This window comes from Oncorhynchus masou, chromosome 24 (genome assembly GCF_036934945.1).
Source record: "Oncorhynchus masou masou isolate Uvic2021 chromosome 24, UVic_Omas_1.1, whole genome shotgun sequence".
In the NCBI taxonomy this organism is placed as follows: domain Eukaryota; kingdom Metazoa; phylum Chordata; class Actinopteri; order Salmoniformes; family Salmonidae; genus Oncorhynchus; species Oncorhynchus masou.
The window spans coordinates 71,095,823-71,118,779 of NC_088235.1; the positions used below are offsets into that span (position 1 = coordinate 71,095,823).

At 42.7% G+C, this 22,957-nt stretch overlaps 1 protein-coding gene across 1 annotated transcript in view; it reads left to right on the forward strand.

Moving 5' to 3' along the window:
* The window catches only part of LOC135512553 (prolyl 3-hydroxylase 2-like), a 101,797-nt gene that overhangs the window by 56,057 nt on the left and 22,783 nt on the right, over positions 1-22,957 (forward strand). The window contains exons 2-3 of the mRNA XM_064934700.1: positions 16,278-16,430; positions 21,484-21,673. Of these exons, the coding sequence (XP_064790772.1) occupies positions 16,278-16,430; positions 21,484-21,673 (343 nt within the window). The remainder of the gene's footprint in view (positions 1-16,277; positions 16,431-21,483; positions 21,674-22,957) is intronic.

Sequence of the window (22,957 nt, forward strand, 5' to 3'; positions counted from 1 at the left end):
TAATAATGCATTTGATTTTGTAAAGTCTTTTCTTGCATCAAACAATACAACATTTTCAGTCACCTCCGTGTCTGAAGGATTAATTTCAACACCCTGCATGTTTAGTTTTTTTCAAAAGTCTCACGGAATGTAGGTCGTTATTTTTGATGGTAGGCCACTCTGGTAGGCCTACATTATGATCAAATAGCCACAGTAGCCTAAAGTTAAAACTGTAACTTAAAGCGGGCACAGCCTCAGTGTTCACAGTAAACGTGCGCTGAAAGTTGCACGACATTTTCACTACGTTAAAGTTTGTTAAGCAGACCTGAAATTTGCTCATTGTCAAAAATGTTTTGAAGGAACATGGGCCAGCATCCCTGTGGAACTCTTTTGAAACCTTTTTAGAGTCCACGCCTCGACTAATTGAGGCTGTTCTGAGTGCAGGGGTGCAACTCAATATTAGGAAGGTGTTCCTAATGTTTGTTATACTCAGTATATGTACGCTGCAAAAAGACGAGAGAGCATGTGAAGTCAGGGAAATAAAAGTGCTGAAAAAATATTGACTTTCTATTTTAAAAGAAGACTGAGAAGAAGCTATAGGATGAACAATACAAAATTGGTACTTGGAGTCAAATATCCAACAATATAATGTTGTCCAAAAATGATATTGCAACTACAATTTGTCCTCAATTGTCCTCAATTTTTCTTTTTAACAACAGTAACGCACATGTTTGTGCATGGCCATTTGTTCAGATGTTTTAAGAGGAAACTATCTAATGGTGCCCAGATTATATCTGTTTACGATTTATTTGGTACTCTACTGGACCCCAAGCTTGGAAAGTTAGTGTTGGTATAAATAATGTATAATTCATACAATCTTCAAGTTAAAATCATTTGTTTTCATAATTTGGCTCAAATATTTCTGCTCATTGATTGAGTCGCTTTATGATGCGCAGGACATGATTGATTGACTTTTTTTTACTGTTATTTTTTTATTTTGTTGCTCTTATCCATTAATATGTTGTATACTTATGGATTTGTATTTACTGTTATATGAGTGTAATAAATTAGATTTAAAAAATAAAAACTTGAAAAAAAGAACAATAGTGTGTTTAGCCATGAAAATTTTATTTTGAATTATTGGACATTAATGCTCAGGGCAGTATAAGACCAATCCGATGTGGGGGGGAAAACAACTTTCAAACCTAAAAAACAAACATTTGCCCATAAAATTTGAAAATAGTGAGATATTTGACTAACTTTTCAAGCAGGGAGAGCTCCTAAATGTGCATGTGCTGTGAGTTTCAACACTAGCTTTTTTCAAGGTTTGACAATTGGCCCCCCGTTACAGTCTCCCCTACTTTTGAACTGAAATGAGCTGACAAGGCGTTTTTATAGATTTACAACATAATCCCTTGTCTATTATACTCTTAACACCTCAGGTAATTGAACATTTACACATAGTTTCCTATAGGTGGGGTTCCCAATGCCAAAATCTCCTGTCAAGAAGACTGCTACTACAGCTAGTAATGCCCATTTATACAGATACATTGTTTGGTTTAACCACCAAAGAGTGCATTTCCAATTTGATTTCTGGCCAGATGGAGATTCAATCATACTCCCATTTGTTGATGATTTACAGCACACACTGTTGAATGGTTGTGGTAGTTTTCTTGGATGTTTTACCAGATGCTTTTATCAAGGTGCCAAGCAGTAGTGTCGCCCCCCCCAAACTTTCAGGCAGCAACTATCAAAGCCAGCAGGTTTACAGTGGAAACTATGAACAAGGTTTGCGATGTATGAACAGGCCACATTTATCCCCATTGTTACAGTTTGCCTTTAGCCACACGTTAATCTACTTACGTTTTTGGGGCATTGATTTTAAAGTAGCGGGAAAAGTACCTTAATTCAAGGTGCCATGATCAGTTCCATTCTCTCCGAATGGGTTCATATATTTACTGCCTCTCCTTGACTTTTCCTTGCCAAAAAAGATTGGCGTAAAGCACTCCCGATGTTGTGTCTAAGCATTTAAGATGTGAAACTTGTGTTTGGTCTACACACACACATAGCAACTAGACCACAACATCTTCTTGATATGACTACCATACTGTAGACATTCTGTAGTTTTCCTCCCTGTATGTCTAAGCAACCCCAGTCCAAATTGGACCCAACCTTCGTAACATGAATATTGGGTTTGCAACAGTAAACTCTTTCTTGGTTCAGCCTAATCAGTGAATAACTACTGTGTTTACAAACCACTAAATATTATAACACGTTATAAGAATACACCTAGTCTAGATTTAGTATATCTTCTGGTATTAACGTTACATAGTGACCTAAGAGATGACTGGAATGTATGCGAAAGATCAATGCAATGTCAATAGGTGATGATAGACTGTTGTCTGATGACGTCATGCGCGAAAGAATGTAGAGCACTGTCAGCGGCGGTCTGTTTCATGGTGTTTGTGACTTGACTGGAGACTGGAGAAACTACACTACCGTTCAAAAGTTTGGGGTCACTTCGAAATGTCCTTGTTTTTGAAAGTAAAGCACATTTTTACAAATGTCTCCCAAGTCCTCAACTGGCAGCTGCATTAAATAGTACCCGCAAACACCCGTGTCAACATCAACAGTGAAGAGGCGACTCCGGGATGCTGGCTTTCTAAGCAGAGTTCCTCTGTCCAGTGTCTGTGTTCTTGTGCCCATCTTAATCTTTTATTTTGATTGGCCAGTCTGAGATGTGGCTTTTTCTTTGCAACTAGAAGGCCAGCATCCCATAGTCACGCTTCTTCACTGTTGATGTTGAGACTGGTGTTTTGAAGGTACGATTTAATGAAGCTGCCAGTTGAGGACTTGTGAGGTGTCTGTTTCTCAAACTAGACACTCTAATGTACTTGTTCTCTTTCTCAGTTGTACACCAGGGCCTCCCACTCTTCTTTCTGTTCTGGTTGGAGCCAGTTTGCGCTGTTCTGTGCTGGGAGTAGTACATAGCGTTGTACGAGATCTTCAATTTCTTGGCAATTTATCACATGGAATAGCCTTCATTTCTCAAAACAAGAATAAACTGACAAGTTTCAGAAGGAAGCCATTTTGAGCCTGTAATCAAACCCACAAATGCTGATGCTCCAGATACGCAACTAATCTAAGGAAGGCCAGTTTTATTGCTTCTTTAATCAGGACAACAGTTTTCAGCTGTGCTAACATAATTGCAAAAGGGTTTTCTAATGATCAATTAACCTTTTAAAATGATTAACTTCGAATTAGCTAACACAATGTGCCATTGGAACGCAGGAGTGATGGTTGCTGATAATGGGCCTCTGTACGCCTATATAGATATTCCATTTAAAAAATCAGCAGTTTCCAGCTACAATCGTCAATTACAACATTAACAATGTCTACACTGTATTTCTGATCAATTTGATGTTATTTTAATGGACACAAAAAATGTGCTTTTCTTTCAAAAACAAGGACATTTCTAAGTGACCCCAAACTTCTGAACGGTAGTGTATGTTATAATTCCGTCACCTTCCACCTAGACCTTCCATTTCGGGGCCAGTTGAGGACATGCAGGTTCTCAAGAACAATACCAGCAAGTCTAGGTCCTTCAGTGATATAAACACATGGAATAGCCCTACTGGTTATGCCTGGCCATGTATAAGCACAGGTCATTACATCTTTAGAGATAATGGATATCATCGAAACAACAACAATCAAATCAAACAATGCATCTCATCGAAGCAGCGTTTCCTCTTAGATACTTCTCTGGCAGATGTTTGACTTCTAACTTGACCCTAGTTAGCAGTGCTTGGCAGCTATTCTCTTAGGGGCCTTAAAGCCATTATTGGATGCTGTTGTTATCATACAGGCATTACTGCTGCTGGAATGTGTACTATGCTAAGTCCTGGGGCCAAGGAACTCACTGGACAGTTCTTCTTTGAGGGAAACCGTAATCGCTTTAAAGACCTTTTTCGCGATGGTCAAACTTCTGTCAGTGGAGGCTTAGCAGACAAGGCCGGGTGTTTAATAGCAGCAGTGAGAAATGTTTACACATGTAACAGCCACAGGCATACATTTGACACCCCAAGCGCTACATGCGCTAAATGCTATTAGCGCGTAGTTAGGGTGTTGTTAATCTACTGGTCCCCATTGAAGCCTGAATGAGGATGGAAGCTTTTTCCATTTGTGTCCTGACCTAGGATACAGTACTGTGGACTTTTGGCATACGGTAATTCCCGGCATGATTCCTCCGATAAAACAAGTAGAAGACAAGTACATTTTCTCAATGGGGTCAATCTCCATGCCAGACATGAACAGATCCATAGAGGTGCTGGTATGTGTGCATCCAAAACATTAGCCTGATAAAGACCCACAAGCTCTACTCTAGAACTCCGGTAGGCCGTACACCCCCAGCAGTTTCCAAGAGTTTAAGGCTTAAATATATATAAGTTCTCACTCTTTGATTCTGGCCTTCTGTTCTGGAGTCTAGGGTACTAAAACTCAAACCATGACCCTATAGCCTGCCAATGACCTAGAGCAGGGGTCATCAACTAGATTCAGTCAAGGTACAATTTTTTTTCTGGAGCAGATGGTCGGAAGTCCGGAACATACAGTAACTACAAATAATTTGTAGACTGCAAATAAATTGACTGCAAGAAGCCCAAACAGATATAATATTTGCGTAATTATTTCAAACCCTGCTTACATTTGTATGTGTCTCTATATTATGTGTGGGAATTCTTGGGCACAGATTTCCAAAATTAAAATCCCTTGGAGCTGACTTCCTGGTGTTTTTGCAGTATTTTATGTCCAACAGCTGAAATTCTCAACAAGTTAAAAAATATATTATTAGTATTATTTTCTTTGCTCAGAAATCTTTGGGATGGCCAAATAACATCACCCATGGGCCAAATTGGGGAAACCCTGCCAGTTGGGGAACCTGACCTAAGGTCTTCTAGTCTAAGGTATATTCTGTGTTTTAGAAAGCAGCTTACTTAGGGATTTTATTAATATGTGTGCAGGCCAGTCACTGCCAGATTTCCCCCAGTTCTTCCAAGTTTGTGGGAAGACAGTGGTTGCTGGTTGCCTGGTTGGTGATTACTGCTGACTCTAGTCTTGACGCCAACCCCTGTCTCTTGTCTCCTGTCAATTTTTGTCGGAGGGATACGTGCTCGTCATCACAGCCCGCTGTGTATTTGACCCGGATACAGCGCGGTTTACATATTTCTGAAGTGAGTGTGAGGCTCATGGGGAGAGAAACATGCAAATGGCCGTTTGACTTGGCTTCTCGCCGATCCCACAAGGTTTTTACTCAGCGAGAATGCCAAGGCGGCCCGACTAGGGCTATAACACAGGTTTGTTTTCTGTAGGGAGGACAGAGTGAGGGTGCATACTGGGCACTAGTTATTTCCCCATTACAGGTGCACCTTTGAAATTCATGAGGGGAAAAACATGTGCTTACTATACAAGGACTCTGTGTTCGATACCTGATGGTTAATGGTAAGGTTGTTACGGTTGTTAGCTTTGAAGCGTAAACAGGTGATGCTGGTGTGTATTGATCAATTATTATTTTTTAAATATGAAAGGAAAAATCTAATATTTTGTTTTGGGAAAAGTCTTACTGTCTTAAGGAGCTGTTGATAACAAAGATTGGTAGTTAAACTGAAAGGTTGGCTGAAGGTAATTGATCTATTTTGCATAACTTACTACAAGAAGACTGTCTATATCAGCCTCGTAATGATTCTGTGGGAAGAGTGTGGTTTTCTCATTACCCCTAACCCCTCAGATGTCCCCTTCTCAACCTGATCCCGGGGTCCTATGTTTAGTAATGGACTGTCGCCAAGGCAACACAGCGGGGGACAATCCCCGATACATGTAATAGAGATTGTGATCTTGGAGTTGTCACAAAAAAAAATAAAGATGTGGCTAATCTAACATCACTCTTCAACACGAGTCTCCCTGCTTGATAATGGAAATAATTGTGATATGCCTGGGAGTATTTGATAATGTTATTCCATAGTGCTATTTGGTCGTGCTGTAATCCCTCTTTAAAAAGTTGATCTATTCGCACTGGGCCTGCAATGTCATCCCGTGGGGGATATTTTTACTAATTTGGGGGTTTGATTTATGTGCAGATGTTTTTTGTGAAATATCAGAATGATTGCGTCATGCTTTACTATACTGAACAAAAAATATCAACACAACATGCAACCATTTCAATGATTTTACTGAGTTACAGTTCATGTAAGGAAATCAGTCAATTTAAATCAATTCATTAGGCCCTGTTCTATGGATTTCACATGACTGGGCAGGGGTGCAGCCTTGGGTGGGCCTGGGAGGGCATGGGCACACCCACTTGGGAGCGCAGCCCACCCACTGGGGAGTCAGGCCCAGCCAATCAAAATGAGTTTTTCCCCACAAAAGGGCTTTATTACACACAGAAACACTCCTGAGTTTCAGCAGCTGTCCGGGTGGCGGTCTAAGACGATCCTGCAGGTGAAGAACCCGGATGTGGAGGCACTGGGCTGGCGAGGTTATGCGTGGTCTGCAGTTTTGAGGCCGGTTGTACGTACTGCCAAATTCTCCAAAACGACAATGGAGGCAGCTTATGGTAGAGAAATGAACATTAAATCCCTGGAAACAGCTCTGGTGGACATTCCTGCAGTCAGCATGACAATTGCACTCTCCCTCAAAACTTGAGCCTGTGGAATTGCACATTTTAAAGTGGCCTTTTATTGTCCCCAGCACGAGGTGAACCTGTGTAATGATCATGCTGTTTAATCAGCTTCTTGATATGCCACACCCGTCAGGTGGATGGATTATCTTGGCAAAGGAGAAATGCTCACGAACAGGATGTGCACATCATTTGAGACAAATAAGCGTTTTGTGCGTATGGAACATTTCTGGGATCTTTTATTTCAGGTCATGAAACATGGGACCAACACTTTACATGTTGCGTTTTCTAATTTTGTTCAGTATACAGTGTGATACTGTACTCCTGGCAGTCTCCTCTTTAGCCCCTCCAGCATCACTGATCTTTTCTCTTTCCATAAACCAGTGACATCACTGGATGTTTTGAGGTCAACACTGCGGGGTATCACTGTAAATCTATTATCACTATAGAGAATGAGTCTCTCAGCACGGCTGCTCAGTCCTGTATGTTGCTTATGGAATACCACTGAGGTCTTTATATGGCAGTTTTCATAGCGAACCTTCACCCTCACTTTGCTATGTTCTATTTAATTGCACAATTTTCTGAAACTGTGTTTTTCTTAGAGGAAACTACTTCACACAAGAAAGATTTAAAACGATGTAAAAGCGTCACATTTGGTACTTTGCTCACTTTAATGGTTGTGCAGAATTGTGATCACAGATTCATGATGGTATTGTGGCCTCTCATGATCAAAGCCGGATGGCAGTGTGCTACTGTCATGCGTCAGATTGAGTCTCCTCCTCCGCTTTCTCGCTCTAGTCTCTCATGTCTCGAGACAATAGATCTGGCAGTGCTGAGACGCAGCTGTGTTGGTGCTGCAGCTGGACTTAATACCCCTTTCTCCTGACCCTGCCTTTCCGAGGCATTAGGGGGAGGACTGGGGAGAGTAGTGGAACAGAACGGCAGGTGGGCCTAGACAGTCCACAGGTGGCTGGATTCCACCCAGCCCATCTCCTGAACCTCACAGCCCCGTCCTTTGCTCTAGCTCTCGGACGGAGAGAAGTCGGTCGGAACTCATCGTGATTACCGGAAAAGTGGAGAGGTCAGCATTTGGATGGGACACATAAATGCCTCCACCGTCCCTCTGGCTGTCCTCTGGCCGATAGGTCCTTAGCCTCAGCCTGGGCAGCACGGGGAGAGGTGGACAGTGCAGGAATGTAGTTGATGCCAGTTTGCTCTTTGGCCTTTCAAAGGTAACCAAGCATGTCTACACAGCTTTTCTTTCCCCTGCTCCTCTCAATGGCTGCGTCGCAAAAAGAGAAGGGAGAAAAAAGAGAGGAGATTGTTGATCAGCACAGCACCCAGATAAGGACTTAGCGGCCAGCCTTCCTAGTCAGGAAAGAGCATAGATCTGACAGTGAAGTTACAAGCTTGGAGCCTGGTCTTTGTTCTCAGACCATTCAAAATGGCACCTGTTTTTAACGAGTATAGGAAGGTTTTAAAATGAGCAGGATCATATAGTCACCTCCCTTCTTACGAGACGGAGCTAACGTTGCACCACATGAGACCCCCTTCTAGACAGAGCTCACTGTCTCGTACACTTATTCCTTGGACGCTAAGCAGGAAGCCACCTCTGCTGCTTGCTCGCCCGCTACCACTGACCATAACCTCTCTCTCTCTGTCTCTCTCTCTCTGTCTCCCTCTTACCCTCACTCCCACACAGACAGAGGTCTGTGAAGCATCCCTAATCTCTTGGGAGTGTGTTATTGTATCCCTGCGATGTTGAGGGTCTGTCCATCTCTGTCCTGGGCATGTTTCTCAGGCCATGACATGCCACATCTTGATGTGAGCTATTGTGAAAGGTGGTTGTTTTTCCGGCAATGTCCTAGAGAAAGATTAGCAAATATCTTGCTTTGTCAGGACTTGACAGTGATTTGATCAGATCTGATAGCACCCTGAGAGCTCTTCAAGCAACCAACACAGGACAAAACTGGGGCTGGAGCAAAACCGTACCTTTCTTTCCCCGTTGATGTGATCCAATCTCTTAAACTGCGTTTCCTTATCTGACATGAGCAGGCAGGTTAAACGTTCAAAAAAGTGACATTTTGAGGATTTACAACCCTTTTAATGTGAAGGGAGAGAGGGAGGGAGATATGGGCTTCTTAACTGTAGAGCCAACATTGTGTCCTAAGTACAGCGGTGCTTGTGAAGGCGGAATTAAGACCTCAAATTTCACGGCACATGGGAATCCGCTCCGTCTGCAGCTAGCCTATTAGAGTGTGCTGTTAGTGAATGATGCTGTTAGTCTGGTTATATTCAACAGCTGTGGAGCCTTTGTGTCAGTTCCCCAAATGGTGGTGTGGGACCCACTGGTGTGTCATTGCTATTTCAGAGGAAAGAAACTTTGGCTTTTTCCATTTGTCAAACGAACAATGGAAATAGGATGTTTTCAAGAACTTTCTTAAAGCTTTATGGTTTTGGCCAAAACATTTTGATGAGCTACTGTCTTCCAGAACCATTAGAAGACCACTACATTTCTGGGTAAATATGAAGCGTCAAACAGACCTACTTGTAGTCAATGATCCCTCAGCAAATGTCACACAGGTTATTGACTAGTTAAAAACATGGAACCCAAGCGAGAGTTCAGAGCACTTCTTAGCGGAGATTGCGTCGGCAAGCTGCCAAGCCTGAGAAATAGCAGCGGCTGGCTTTTACCATGAGCTCATTTAGACCAGCAGCCCCGAGGTCTGTACAGTATCCACAGCAATTCTACTCAAACACCCCCACGTCTGTGTTGTCTTGTTCGGGAGGCCTCTGATAGGAGTCAAAGATGCTTGACAGGCCCAGTTTTATCCTTCTGAGTTTATTCTTGATGCATTTGGTCTGGGATGGAAGACAATGTTTGGGATTGGGATCATTATTTCATGCTAATGTGCCCAAATGTATGATTCCCACTGTTTCCAGATGAAGGAAGCAAATCCATCATTTGGGGTGACATTGATGGAATGGATGGTGAGTTTCCATGTGGCCAGGAAGTAAATGGGAACAATGTGTCCTTCTTAAAGTCACGGTTCTTCTCGCCTGCTCGTCTTCCTGCTCAGCCAGAACCATTAATATTGCAAACTAGATAACTTAATGAAGGAGTCTTTTTGTGCTCAAGTCAGCACTGGTTTTAAAGGTCTTCTTTGATCTGTGGCTTGTGATATGCCACTCTCTGTTAGTGCAGTAGATTCCGCGCCAACCCTAAATCTTAACACAATATTTTGTACAAAAAAAGGTGTGAGGTCAGGTCATGGCCTTAACCTGTTCTTTGAATGGCACGGTACACACCCCATTTACTTAATTTGATTGCTTCTGCAGTCTCTGCCCTGTCCGCATAAATGTCGTCAAAGACATTGTGGTCAGTGCCTGGGGGGAGGATTACAGGTAATTGAAGGGGCCACTTCAGTAGAAGTGATCATGTCCTTAGATCTCGATCTCGTCTCTAATGAGACGGTGTATCATCTTGGTGTGAGACCTGTGCCATCCTCTGTATTCCATGTGAAGGGAGTGGTGATGAGGAGGCGGGTCAGGGTGTGTCTCCACTCCCACTTCCTGAGGTGAACACTGTCATTAATATACTCCACTGTCCTGTACTTACCTCGGCCACACCAAAGTATTCCACGTGGCCACACTGCCCTGCTAGAGACAGCTGGACTACAGGACTATATCATCTGTTTGTGGTTGATTTCTCCGACTGTGGCGCAATGAATATGACCCTGGGAAAGGCTATGTTTGGCTAAAAGCAGCTATTTGTCAGCCAGGTGCAGCTGGCGTACGCTCATGTGTAGTGGTTTTCATGGATATCTGTGCTAATTTCTCTCTCTCTTTCGCTGTCTCTCGCAGTCTCTCGCAGTCTCTCGCAGTCTCTCGCAGTCTCTCGCAGTCTCTCGCTGTCTCTCGCTCTCTCTCGCTCTCTCTCGCTCTCTCTCTTTTTCTCTCGCTCTCTCTCTTTTTCTCTCGCTCTCTCTCTGTGCGTGCATGCTGGGAGTGAGTCGTCAAGCAGGAGTGATTGTGAGAGCGAATGGAATTTCTTTTCACTCTATTGGGTTTTTGGTATGTGTGTATATATATATATATATATATATATATATTGATTAGTTTGGTTGTTTTAAGGGTATCTTGTTTAACTGTCACCAAGCACGTTTAGGGGTGGTGGGATCTTTGAGGTTGGTTTTTCGCGAGGGCACAACCAGCGGGTGGGGCTGGTTGCAATGGCCACTCGCGGAAGTGTAGAGTTTGAAAAACTTAGTCGGAAGCATGTAGTAAAGATTCCTGCTGCGGCCGGGTGTTCAGTGGAAGAATGTAGCTTGGCTGTGGGTGCTATCATTGGGTATGATAGCATCAAATCAACCTCAAGGATGAATAGCGCTGTAGTGATATTCTTAGATTGAATTGAAAAGGTGAATAAGATAGTTGAGAGGGGTGTTGTGTTGCGGGAGACAGACGCCGGTATTTACGCTTATGAATCCGGCGAAGAAAGTTATACTTTCTAATGTGCCACCATTTGTTAGAGATGAAGTGTTGGAGCGAGAGTTATCTCGCCATGGTCAAATTGTATCCACAACAAAGAAGGTTCTTTTTGGATGCAAATCTCCGTTGTTGAAACATGTCGTGTCTCATAGGAGACAAGTGCATATGATTTTAAAAAAGGACGGAGATGAACTGAATTTAGCGTTCAGTTTTAAGATTTATGGATTTGATTATGTCTTCTATGCATCTACTGAATCAATGAAATGCTTTGGCTGTGGAAGAGAGGGGCATTTGGTGCATAGTTGTCCCGAGAATGAGCGCGCTGAGCCTGGTAGTAGCTCTAGTGCTGGTGCAACTAACGCACCACCGCGAAGGGATGAACATGCTAAGGGTGCAGGGGAAGGCAGAAGGTGGGCAGATGTGGTTGGAAAAGTAGGAGAGGAAGGCATTGTGGATACGGGGGCAATTGTGGTAGATCAGAACAAAGAAACAGTAGGTGAGATTGCGACTGCCGTCGCTGAGGTGGTGCTGGAAAATTAAATTGGAGGTCAAGAGGAGATTGAAATAACGGAAAAGGAAGCGGATGTTTTCAAAATACAGAGGAGTAAAAGGAAGAATTTAAGGGGTGGTGAAGGGTCTAATTCTAAGAGAACGGTAGAGATTGATAAATCAGTTGAAGATGAACAAGTTGTAGAGATGGTGGAGTTTTCTTCTGGGGAGGATAGCGAGAGTGAGTCATCTGACGCGTCACAACAATATAGCGAGATAAATGGGGTGGAAGGGAGGTATGGGATTGAGAAGATACGTCAATTTCTGAAGTTGACAAAAGGGAAGAAATATATGCAGGATTACAATGTAACTGATTTTTTTTCCCTGAACGTGAATTGTTTATTGAATCAGCAAAGTTTCTGATGTCAAAAATTACAGTGGGAAGTTTGAAAAGCCCTGAAATTGCTAGACTCAAGAAAGTGGTCACGAGAGTGATAAGTGATGTAAATTCCAAAGAAAATGAAAGAGTTCCGTTGCAGTTTTAACTCTGTAAAGAGATGTGGTGGCTGTATATTCCTCTGTATATTTTTTTTCATCCATGAGCAGTTTTAAGATTTCTTCTTTAAACGTAAATGGGGCAAGAGATGGTAAAAAAAGAGCCATGGTGTATGAGTTAATTAGGGGAAAGGGAAGTGACATACATTTTCTACAAGAAACGCATAGTAATTTGGAAAATGAAGTTGTGGCAACAGGAGTGGGGGGGGGGGGGACAGTGGTGTGTAGTCATAAAAACTCAAAAAGTGGGGGTGTGGCTATCTTGTTCTCAAAAGGGTTTTTGCCTTTGTCATATGAGGTTGAAGAGGTAGTTGAGGGGAGGTTATTAAAAGTTAGAGCAAGGTATGAAAACGTCACTATGTGTCTGATAAATGTATATGCCCCAGTGGTGACAGTTGAGAGGGTATGTTTTTTAGAGACATTATCAAATACCATTGAGAAATGTAACAAAGAAGATTATTTATTTATTGCTGGGGATTTTAACTGCACAGTTAGCGATTTAGATAGAAATCACCAAGAACCTCATAGCCTCAAGGACTTTTTTAAAACGCCTCATTGTAACACATGAACTGTGTGATATTTGGCGGAGTCAACATGGAGGAACAAGGCAGTACACCTGGGCGCATGTGAGAGATAACATCATCTCTATGGCCAGGTTAGATAGGTTTTATTGTTTTGAGCATCAATCTCAGGTCTGTAAATCAAGTGTGATAACCCCAGTGGGATTTTCTGATCATTGTTTAATAACAGAGGTGGTGTTCATTAACGATGTCAAACCCAAAAGCGCATACTGGCATTTTAATATAACTTTATTGAGTGATGCTCACTTCAGGAACTGTTTCAGTTTTTTCTGGGAGAGGTGGAGGTCTCAAAAGGCCAGTTTTGTATCCCTTCAACAGTGGTGGGATATAGGGAAAATCCAGATTCAACAATTCTGTAATCAATACACGAGGAATGTCACCAAAGATATCACCAGATCAATGATAGCCCTAGAGTTTGAAATAGTGGAACTCATGACGTTGGTTGAGACCACAGGAGATCGAGGCCATACTCAGGCCCTCGAGGAGAAAAGCTGCATTGGCAGACCTGCTGGGTATCAGAGCACAGGGGGCATTGGTGAGAAGTAAGTTTCAGGGAATATCTGAAATGGATGCCTCATCCAAATTTTTCTTTGGTTTAGAGAAAAAGAATGGACAAAGAAAAATTATTCATTGTCTCAAATCAGCTGTTGGACAAGAGCTCACTAGCCCTAGTGAAATTAGAAAGAGGGCAGTAGAGTTTTATGCTGAGCTCTACAAGTGTGAGTACAAAGAGGATAAAACAGTGACACAGCAATTCTTTGATGGGCTCCCAAAGGTGGCTGCAGAAGCTCAGGTTGAGCTTGAGCAACCATTGTCTTTGCAGGATTTATACACTGCATTAAAAGGCATGGAAAATGGAAGGGCACCAGGCATTAATGGGCTTCCCGTTGACTTTTTTAAGTCTTTTTGGGCTATGTTGGGAGAGGATTGGTTAGAAGTAGTTAATGATAGTTTAACCGGAGGGTTACTACCAATAAGCTGCAGAAGGGCTGTCCTCACCCTACTGCCCAAAAAGGGTGACCCGAGGGAGGTGAAGAACTGGAGGCCGGTGGCTTTATTGTACACTCATTATAAGATATTGTCAAAGGCTTTGTCCAACAGGTTGAGGGAGGTGATGGGGCAAATCATACATACGGACCAGTCCTACTGTGTTTCTGGCAGGCAGATCGGGGATAACATTTCTCTGATTCGTGATTTTTTTTGGACATCTCTAGGGCTATTGGGTTGGATGCTGGTCTAATTTCAATTGATCAGGAAAAGCATTTGACCGAGTTGAACATCAATATTTATGGCACACGTTTGAGGCGTTTGGGTTCAGCTCTGGTTTTATTGCCATGATAAAGGTGATATATGGTGACATTGAAAGTATATTGAAAGTTAACGGTGGTTTGAGTGCTCCTTTTAAAGTGTGTAGAGGTATTAGGCAGGGATGTTCTTTGTCAGGAATGTTATATGCCATTGCTATAGAGCCACTACTAAATAGCATTAGAAGTCGCATTGCAGGGGTGTACTTTTCAGAGGATATTCCTCCTATTCGTCTCTCAGCCTATGCTGATGATGTAGTTGTGTTAGTGAAAAATCAAGCGGAGGTGGATAGTTTGAGTCTAATGGTTGATCGTTTTAGGGGAATATCCTCTGCAAAGGTAAATTGGGAAAAGAGTTGTGCTTTTTTACAGATTGGAGAATGGACTGGAGGGATCATGGCTTTGCCAGGGGGGCTAGAATGGTGTAAGGGATGTTTTTAAGTATCTTGGAGTGTACCTAGGAGATGAGGGGACTATGGAAAAAAATTGGAGTGGGGTGGTTTAAATGGTGGAAGGGAGGATGAGGAGATGGCGTTGGTTACTATCTCGTATGTCATATAGGGGGCGCACTATTATAGTTAACAATGTGATTTCCTCTGCACTGTGGCATCGGTTGTCAGTTTTAGAACCACCATCTGGCCTTCTGGCTAAGATGCAGGCAATTATTGTGGATTTCTTTTGGGATAAATATCACTGGGTTCCACAAAGTGTTTTGTATTTGTCAAAAGAGGAGGAGGGACAAGGTCTGGTACATCTTGCTAGTAGGGCTGCTGCTTTCCGGTTTCAAAGGTTGCTTTATGGACCGGAAAATGTGGTGTGGAGAGGTGTGGCAGGTCTTGTATTACAGCGGGTTGGAGGATTAGGTTTAAAGAAGGCTTTATTTCTGGTTGATAGTAGCCAGATTTCTAGGTAGGGAGTACCTCTGTTTTTACAGAGGCCTTCTCAGAGTGTGGAGCATAATGAAGGTGTCCAGACGAACTTCAGCGGAGTCAGTGCATTGGCTGTTGGAGGAACCTCTGGTGTATGGGGCAAGACTGGATTGTACAACTGCAGCTGTTCCACATTTCTCCAAGATTCTGGTGAAGGGGAAAATCAACACCTTAAAACAGTTAATGGCCATGGCTGGGCCCGCCTCAATGGATGGAAGACGGGTGGCAGAACATTTGGGGATGAGGTCGGAAAGGATTGTCAGACAAATGCTGGGGAGCTGCAGGAAGGCTCTGTCAGCAGAAGAATGGGGTTATTAGCCACAAGAAGAAGGTACAAGATGAAGACGCCTCATTTCCAAGACTAGGGACCAAATATCCCAGAGGCACAAAGAAAGGCGTTATTGCTGGATTTGAGAGGGTTGGAGGAGGTGGGTTTGGATGAGGTGAATGGGAAGGACTTGTATAGGGGGTGTGTAAAGGTGTTGAATGAAGATAAATTTAAAAATAGAAAAGACACTCCATGGAGGGTAAAATTGGGCATTGATGACAAGGTAAAGCCAGCATGGAGAGCACTGTACAAGCCACCGTTACAAAAGGGTACTGGTGATATGCAATGGATGGTTTTACATGGCATCATTGCAGTTAATGCTTTTGTATCTGTTATTAACTCTGATGTTAGAGATGGATGTCCTTTTTGTAATATAAGAGAAACCATTTTTCACTGTTTTATGGAGTGTGAGAGGATAAAACCTCTATTGGAAATGCTGGAATCTTTGTTTAAAGCTGTAGGGGAGTTTTTCAATAACACTGTTTTTATTTTGGGGTTTCAATATAGTAAACAACAGAAAAGAAAATGTCAAATGTTAAATTTTATTTTGGGACAAGCTAAGATGTCAATTTTTCTGAGTAGGAAACATAAAATAGAAACGGGATATGGGCAGGATGTAAGATGTGTTTTTAAATGATTAGTGAAAGCAAGAATAAAAGTAGATTTTGAGTTATTTTCAGCTGTAAAAGATCTCCTATTATTTGAGGAGAAGTGGGCTTACGAAGGAGCGCTTTGTTTTGTAGAGGAGGGGAAATTATTTTTTGCTGATGAAATAAGTTGAATGTATATGTTATGTATTTATTTTTGTTTAGGAATTACATTTGTTGTTTCATTTCTGAAAAGGCAGTGTGTCATTATTTATGTTAACACTTGAGTAAAAAATAAAGGTTTTATAAAAACTCAAACTCTCTCTCTCTCTTTCTCTCTCTCTCTCCCCCCTCTCCTGTATAGCTGAAGCAGTTGGACAAGGCAGCAGCGGCGGCACACACCTATTTCCAGGCCAACCCAGAGCATGTGGAAATGGATCAGAACTTAGAGCAGTACAAGGCTCTGGAGGGATCCGACCAGGACCACTTTGTGGACAGAGAGGCCCGGCCTCATCAGGTAAGAGTGTGTAACTGCCTGTTTCTCGAGGCAAGGGTTACAACAATTCTGATATCTTTTTTTCCGCAAATTCCCTGGTTTTCCAGAAATCCTCCAAACAGCATTTATGGGAATTTTGGGAAAGTTTGGAGAAAGATGCATCCCTACCCAAAGTACTCTCAATGGGGATTTTCCATTGAGAATGATTTTAATCCATCTTTACACAACTTGTTTGATTAGTGTAAAAATGCAGGGCCTGTTTTATTACCTTTAAATGACATCCTTCCTTTCCAACTTCCATGACGTTGAGACAATATTATTTTCCCCTTCCCCCAATACGATCTAAACTCTACTGTCCCCAAGTAATTGCTCTTTCCTAGGAAGTAACGATAGAAGTAGCCGATGCCAATGAGCTACATGGACACTGAAAAGACAATACAAAAGAGAAATTATAAACTGGGTGGTTCGAGCCCTGAATGCTGATTGACTGACAGCCGTGGTATATCAGACCGCATACCGCGGGTATGACAAAACATTTATTTTTACTGCTCTAATTACGTTGGTAGCCGGTTTATAATAGCAATAAGGCACTTTTGTTTGTAGTATATGGCCAATATACCACGGCTAAGGGCTGTGTCTAGGCGCGCCTCGTTGCGTCGTGCATAGGAAAAGCCATATACCACCCCCCCCCGTGCCTTATTGCTTAAATACAGCATGTATGTCAAGAATTGTTCGATGGGTGTGAGCAGTGGTGGAAAAAAGTACCCAATTGTCATACTTGAGTAAAAGTAAAGATACCTTAAAAGAAAATGACTCAAGTAAAAGTGAAAGTCAACCAGTAAAATACTACTTGAGTAAAAGTCTAAAAGTATTTGGTTTGAAATGTACTTAAGTATCAAAAGTAAAAGTATAAATCATTTCAAATGGCTTATATTAAGCAAATCAGATGGCACAATTTTCTTGTTTTTTACATTTACGGATAGCCAGGGGCACAGTTCAACACTCAGACATCATTTACAAACGAAGCATTTGTGTTTAGTGAGTCCGCCAGAACAGAGGCAATAGGGATGACCAAGGACGTTCTCTTGATAAGTGAGTGAATTAGACCATTTTTCTGTCCTGCAAAGCATTGAAAATGTGACTAGTAATTTTGGGTGTCAGGGATAATGTAAGGAGTGAAAAGTACATTATATTCTTTAGGAATGTAGTGGAGTAAAAGTCACAGTCAAGAATATAAATAGTAAAGTACAGATGCCGCAAAAAAGTACGTAAGTAGTACTTTAAAGTATTTTTACTTAAGTACTTCACACCACTGGGTGTGAGTGCGTGTATGTGTGTGTATGTGTCTGTGTATATGAATGGGAGTGTGAAGGAGGGTGAATATGTTTAGGAGGGTGGGAGAGAATGGGTGGGTGGCTGCACGGGGTATATGCTGTATGTGAATGAAGGAGAATGGATGAGTAAGTTGATATATGGATGTGTGTAAATGTGTCTAAGAAGAATGGAGGGTGGGAAAAAAGACAAAGTTGGGATAAACTTTGCCTGGGTGGGTAAGGGAGGGCAAGGATGGGAGGGGGTGATAAGCTTTGCTTGGGTGTGGAAAAGGGAGGAGGAAACTGGGAGGCGGAGAGGGAAGATTTGGCATGGGCGAGGGAGAGGGAACTTATACTTATAATCTCAACCCAGCACAGCCAGAAGAGGACTGGCCACACCTCATAGCCTGGATCCTCTCTAGGTTTCTTCCTAGGTTCCGGCCTTTCTAGGGAGTTTTTCCTAGCCACCGTGCTTCTACACCTGCATTGCTTGCTGTTTGGGGTTTTAGGCTGGGTTTCTGTACAGCACTTTGAGATATCAGCTGATGTAAGAAGGGCTTTATAAATACATTTGATTTGATTTTGAAGGAACAATTTAACTATACTACATGCTATACTATAATGTATTTTAATTTGATTTTGTGGCTTGCAAACCTGCGGTAAAATGAATAGTTCTGAGTTCTGGACCGATTAGGAGATGATGTCGAGTCATTATTATTCCTTGTTTGTCATTATAGTTATGATTCAATGGTGTTTATTGGTGAAGGTGGAGAGGGGCTCTTTCCAAGGGATCGGGACGGGGTGACTGGGAGGACATCAGACACTACTCTGAAGTGTGTGTGGCCGGGGGGGGCTTTACTTGGCTCATCGCACTCTAGGGACTCCTTGTGGCGGGCAGGGTGCCTGCAGGTTGACTTCGGTCATCAATTGAAGGGTATTTCCTCCGATACATCGGTGCTGCTGGCTTCCGGGTTAAGCGGGTGGGTGTTAAGCGCCTTTTGGCGGGTCATGTGTCGGAGAACACATGACTCGACCTTCGCCTCTCCCGAGCCCGTTGGGGAGTTGCAACGATGAGACTGTCTTCAATGCCCTTTTCTATTTCTGACTTTGGAAGCTTTAAACTTTCCAGCTGAAATAGTACATTCATAAAAATATTATGTAAATGTCCTAAAGCGAAAAATATAAACAAATAATACATTATCGGTTTAGAAAGGAGCACAAGCCAGGGATGTCCTCTCTCCCTACTCCTGTTTGCACTGGCATATTGAACCGCTTGCAGAAAGAATTATACAGAACCCAAATGTAACAGGTACCAGTATTGGTTAACATGAATATAAACAAAACGTATTTGCAGACAGTCTCATGATATACCTGACCAATAATGAAAACTCAATTCCCCCCCCGACACGAAAAATATTTTCAAAATAATCTGAAATCTTAGGGTATAAAATTAACATGGAACAAAAACAAAATAATGGCAATAGGATAAATAAAAAAAATCTTACTTTTAGTTATCCAATCAATTTATGGGTTAGTAATTACCTAAAGGGAGGAATGGTGCATTTTAAAGGTGTTGGAACAGGTCCAGAGACAGACAGACAGGCTCCATCAGAGCTTCCCTTACCATTGCTTTGGCAGTAGGCTTGGGCGGTATCCAGATATTCATACCGTCATACCATTCTTCTGCCATCTTGGAATTTGCGGAATTACCGGCATAGCAAACAAGGAGGCACTAAAAAGGCAAAAACAATCCCATTGGGTGTCTATTACCAGAATGCTTAAAAAAATCTGCACAAGTAATAGCGAAATCACATAGACGCTGTTAGTTAATGCTAACGAAAGCAAACAAACTAATTGCTAAGACAGGAAAATCCAGCTCATACAGTTATAATACAAGCATTGCTAGTAGCTACCGAATATCATTTTCGGTGAGTGTGGATATTTTCAAGCGAAAATGAACCAGATAAACTGTGAAAATGAACAAAGTTGTGATGCATGCTTTTCTGAAGGAAGAGTGTACACAGAGGGGGGGGGGTGCAATGCAAATAGTCTGGGTAGCCATTTGATTAGATGTTCAGGAGTCTTATGGCTTGGGGGTAGAAGCTGTTTAGAAGCCTCTTGGACCTAGACTTGGTGCTCCGGTACCGCTTGCCATGCAGTAGCAGAGAGAACAGTCTATGACTAGGGGTGGCTGGAGTCTTGGACAATTTTTAGGGCCTTCCTCTGACACCGCCTGGCATAGAGGTCCTTGATGGCAAGAAGCTTGGCCCCAGTAATGTACTGGGCCATATGCACTACCCTCTGTTGTGCCTTGCGGTCGGAGGCCGAGCAGTTGCCATACCAGGCAGTGATGCAACCAGTGATGCTCTCGATGGTGCAGCTGTAGTACCTTTTCTAGAAGAGGAGTGAAGAACAAAGGGTAAAATAAACACTATAGTAGGAAACCCAGTGGGAAAAAAATGGCAGCTGTATAGATAACTCACCAAGAGCTCTTGGACCACTCAAACACAGCAGAAAGCCTTTATAAGATATCTGGCTAACATTTAGCAGTGAATTGCATACAAGTGTATCTTCATCACCTCATGTGCTCTGCACAACAGAGACTCACTGATAGATATTGAAGGCTATGGACTCGCCAGCTCCTGCTTTCTCCTGCAGTGTCTCCACTGTCCTGGGGAACAACGGTAAGTTTCACAATGGAAAATAATGTGACAGGTGAAATAAAGCAGATTGCGTTCTTCATCTCCTGAAGTATTGCACAAGGTTATTGCGGATATTAACTTAAAAAGTAGCTAGAGAATATTCACATTTTATTTAAAAACTTCAGAGAAATACTTTTGACGGTATTGAAAAATCATCCCGTGGCTTTTTCCAAGTACCCTGGCATATGGTATACCGCCCAAGCCTATTTGGCAGGACCAGGCTGGGCTTTCTCTCTTTAAACCCTCTTGTCTCTTTCTGCCAAACAGAAATAGGTGTACAGTCTTTCAATTGAACATTTTGGTGTTGGCAGGTCTCTGTTTCTTTGAGTGCCATATGCATCGTGCCTACAAAACAGTAAGTACCTAGCCAGAGCATTGAGTGCCAGTTCACATTAGCTGAACCAGTGTCTGTTTTTATCTAATTTCCAGCTATTACCATTCCAAATAAAGTGCATTACCATTCTAAATAAAGTGCATTACCATTCTAAATCAAGTGCATTGCCATTCTAAATCAAGTGCATTGCCATTCTAAATCAAGTGCATTGCCATTCTAAATCAAGTGCATTGTCTGACTGCTCTATGTGTAAATGGTTCTTTGTGTTGGTGGTTATCCGTGATCCAAGTCTTTTGGCTGACAGTGGTCAGTGCAATTTCATGAGCGGAGACGAGTTTGGGTAATTGACTGCTGCTTGTGGAGAGATGTTGTCAATGCTCACACACTGTCACATTCATTGTAGTGCTGCAGTGGTGTCTGATTGCCTGTTTGTCTCTCCACACAGACAGAGACCACACACTGTTTACTCTGTGCTTTCGTCATTTAGCAGGCAGCTGCAACTTGTATGAGCTGTCTATGATTGTCTATACTACAACTCGATGTGTATAGATGTGGTCGTAAGCTGAGCTAAATTCTTTATCCTCTTTCTCTCCCCCATCGCTCTCATCCTCTCTCTTTCTATGCCTTTGTCTCCCTATATCTCTCTGCCTCTCCTATTATTGTGTCTCTTCTCTCCCCTATCCTCCTCTCCTATTCCCACCCTCCCTCCCCCTCTCTCCCCACAGAGGTCCTTCTCAGCCGGGGTGAAGCTGTATGACAGTGCAGACTACAAGGGGGCCATCGCCCTGTTCGAGGAGGCCCTCCAGGAGTACTACAGGGCCGACGTGGAGTGTCGGGCCCTCTGCCAGGGGCCCCAGAGGTTCGAGGAGCAGGACCATGTCCTCTACCGCTACAGCCTATACGAACTGGTCTCAGGTCAGTCACTATGTAGTTCTGTGCGGTGTCTGTGTATCTATAACACCTCCTATGTAATGGCTAAGTACACAGCTGTCACCATGTCTTGAGACGTCTTAAGACACGCGATGGCTGGGTATGTGTGTAGTGTTTATAACAGCTCCTATGTCGTGTCTACGTAGTGCCTTTAACACATATACACTGAGTATACAAAACAATAAGAACACCATGACATAGACTGACCAGGTGAACCCCGGTGACAGCTATGAACCCTTATCGATGCCACTTGAGACATGGATTGTGTACGTGTGCCTTTCAGAGGGTGAACGGGCAAGACAACATATTTAAGTGTCTTTGAACAGGGTATGGTTTGTGTCAACTGCAACGCTGCAGGGTTCTTCACGCTCAGTGTCCTGTGTGTATCAAGAAGGGTCAACCACCAAAAGGACATCCGGCTTACTTGACACAACTGTGGGAGGCATTGGAGTCAACATGGGCCAGCATCCTTGCGGAATGCTTTTGACACCTTGTGTTCTTTGGTATACCTAATGTTTTGTATAGTCAGTCTATGCAGTGTCTAACACCTCCTACATAAGTCGTGGTGTCTCACATCTGGTTATATATTGTTTATTTTACTCAAATCGGAGTTTTCTGGCTCTGATTCGAATTCAACTCTTGTTGTACTCTGTTCCTTTGTGACCCGCTGATTGATTGCTCGGTGGATTTTGACACCGCGCAGTTTGTTGACCTCTGTGAATAGACATATATGGATATGTAATATGCGCTGCGTGGGTGTGAGCTGCTTGTTTTGTATGCTGTATCGCTGACTGACCAGAAGACCTTGGTACTTGATTTCTCTGTGCTCACAGCTACTTTACTGCAGTGAGGAGTCTCTCAGCAGCCAGGGGTAGTATTTTTTTTATTTAAAAAACAGAGCTTTCTACTTTGAGTGATGGTTCACATTGCTCACAACCCCCTGGTGCAAAATGTCCCTCCCACCCCCCGAGAAACATAGCCTTGTGAAAAACAGCCGTTTATCATGTTATGAAGTGGAGGTTTAATGTGGGATGGGAAACATCTCTTGCTTTTAGATGTTTTGACATTTTGAAATGGCATACGGCTATGCCATGCTCACTGGCAGTGGGCTGGTACATGGTGGGGGACCTTGGCACCGGGTCAAAGACGGGGTTGGGTAGGTTACTTTCTAAATGTAATCTGTTAGTTACTAGTTACCTGTCCAAAATCAGTAATGTCACTTTTGGATTACCCAAACTCAGTAAAGTTATCTGATTACATTTAGTTACT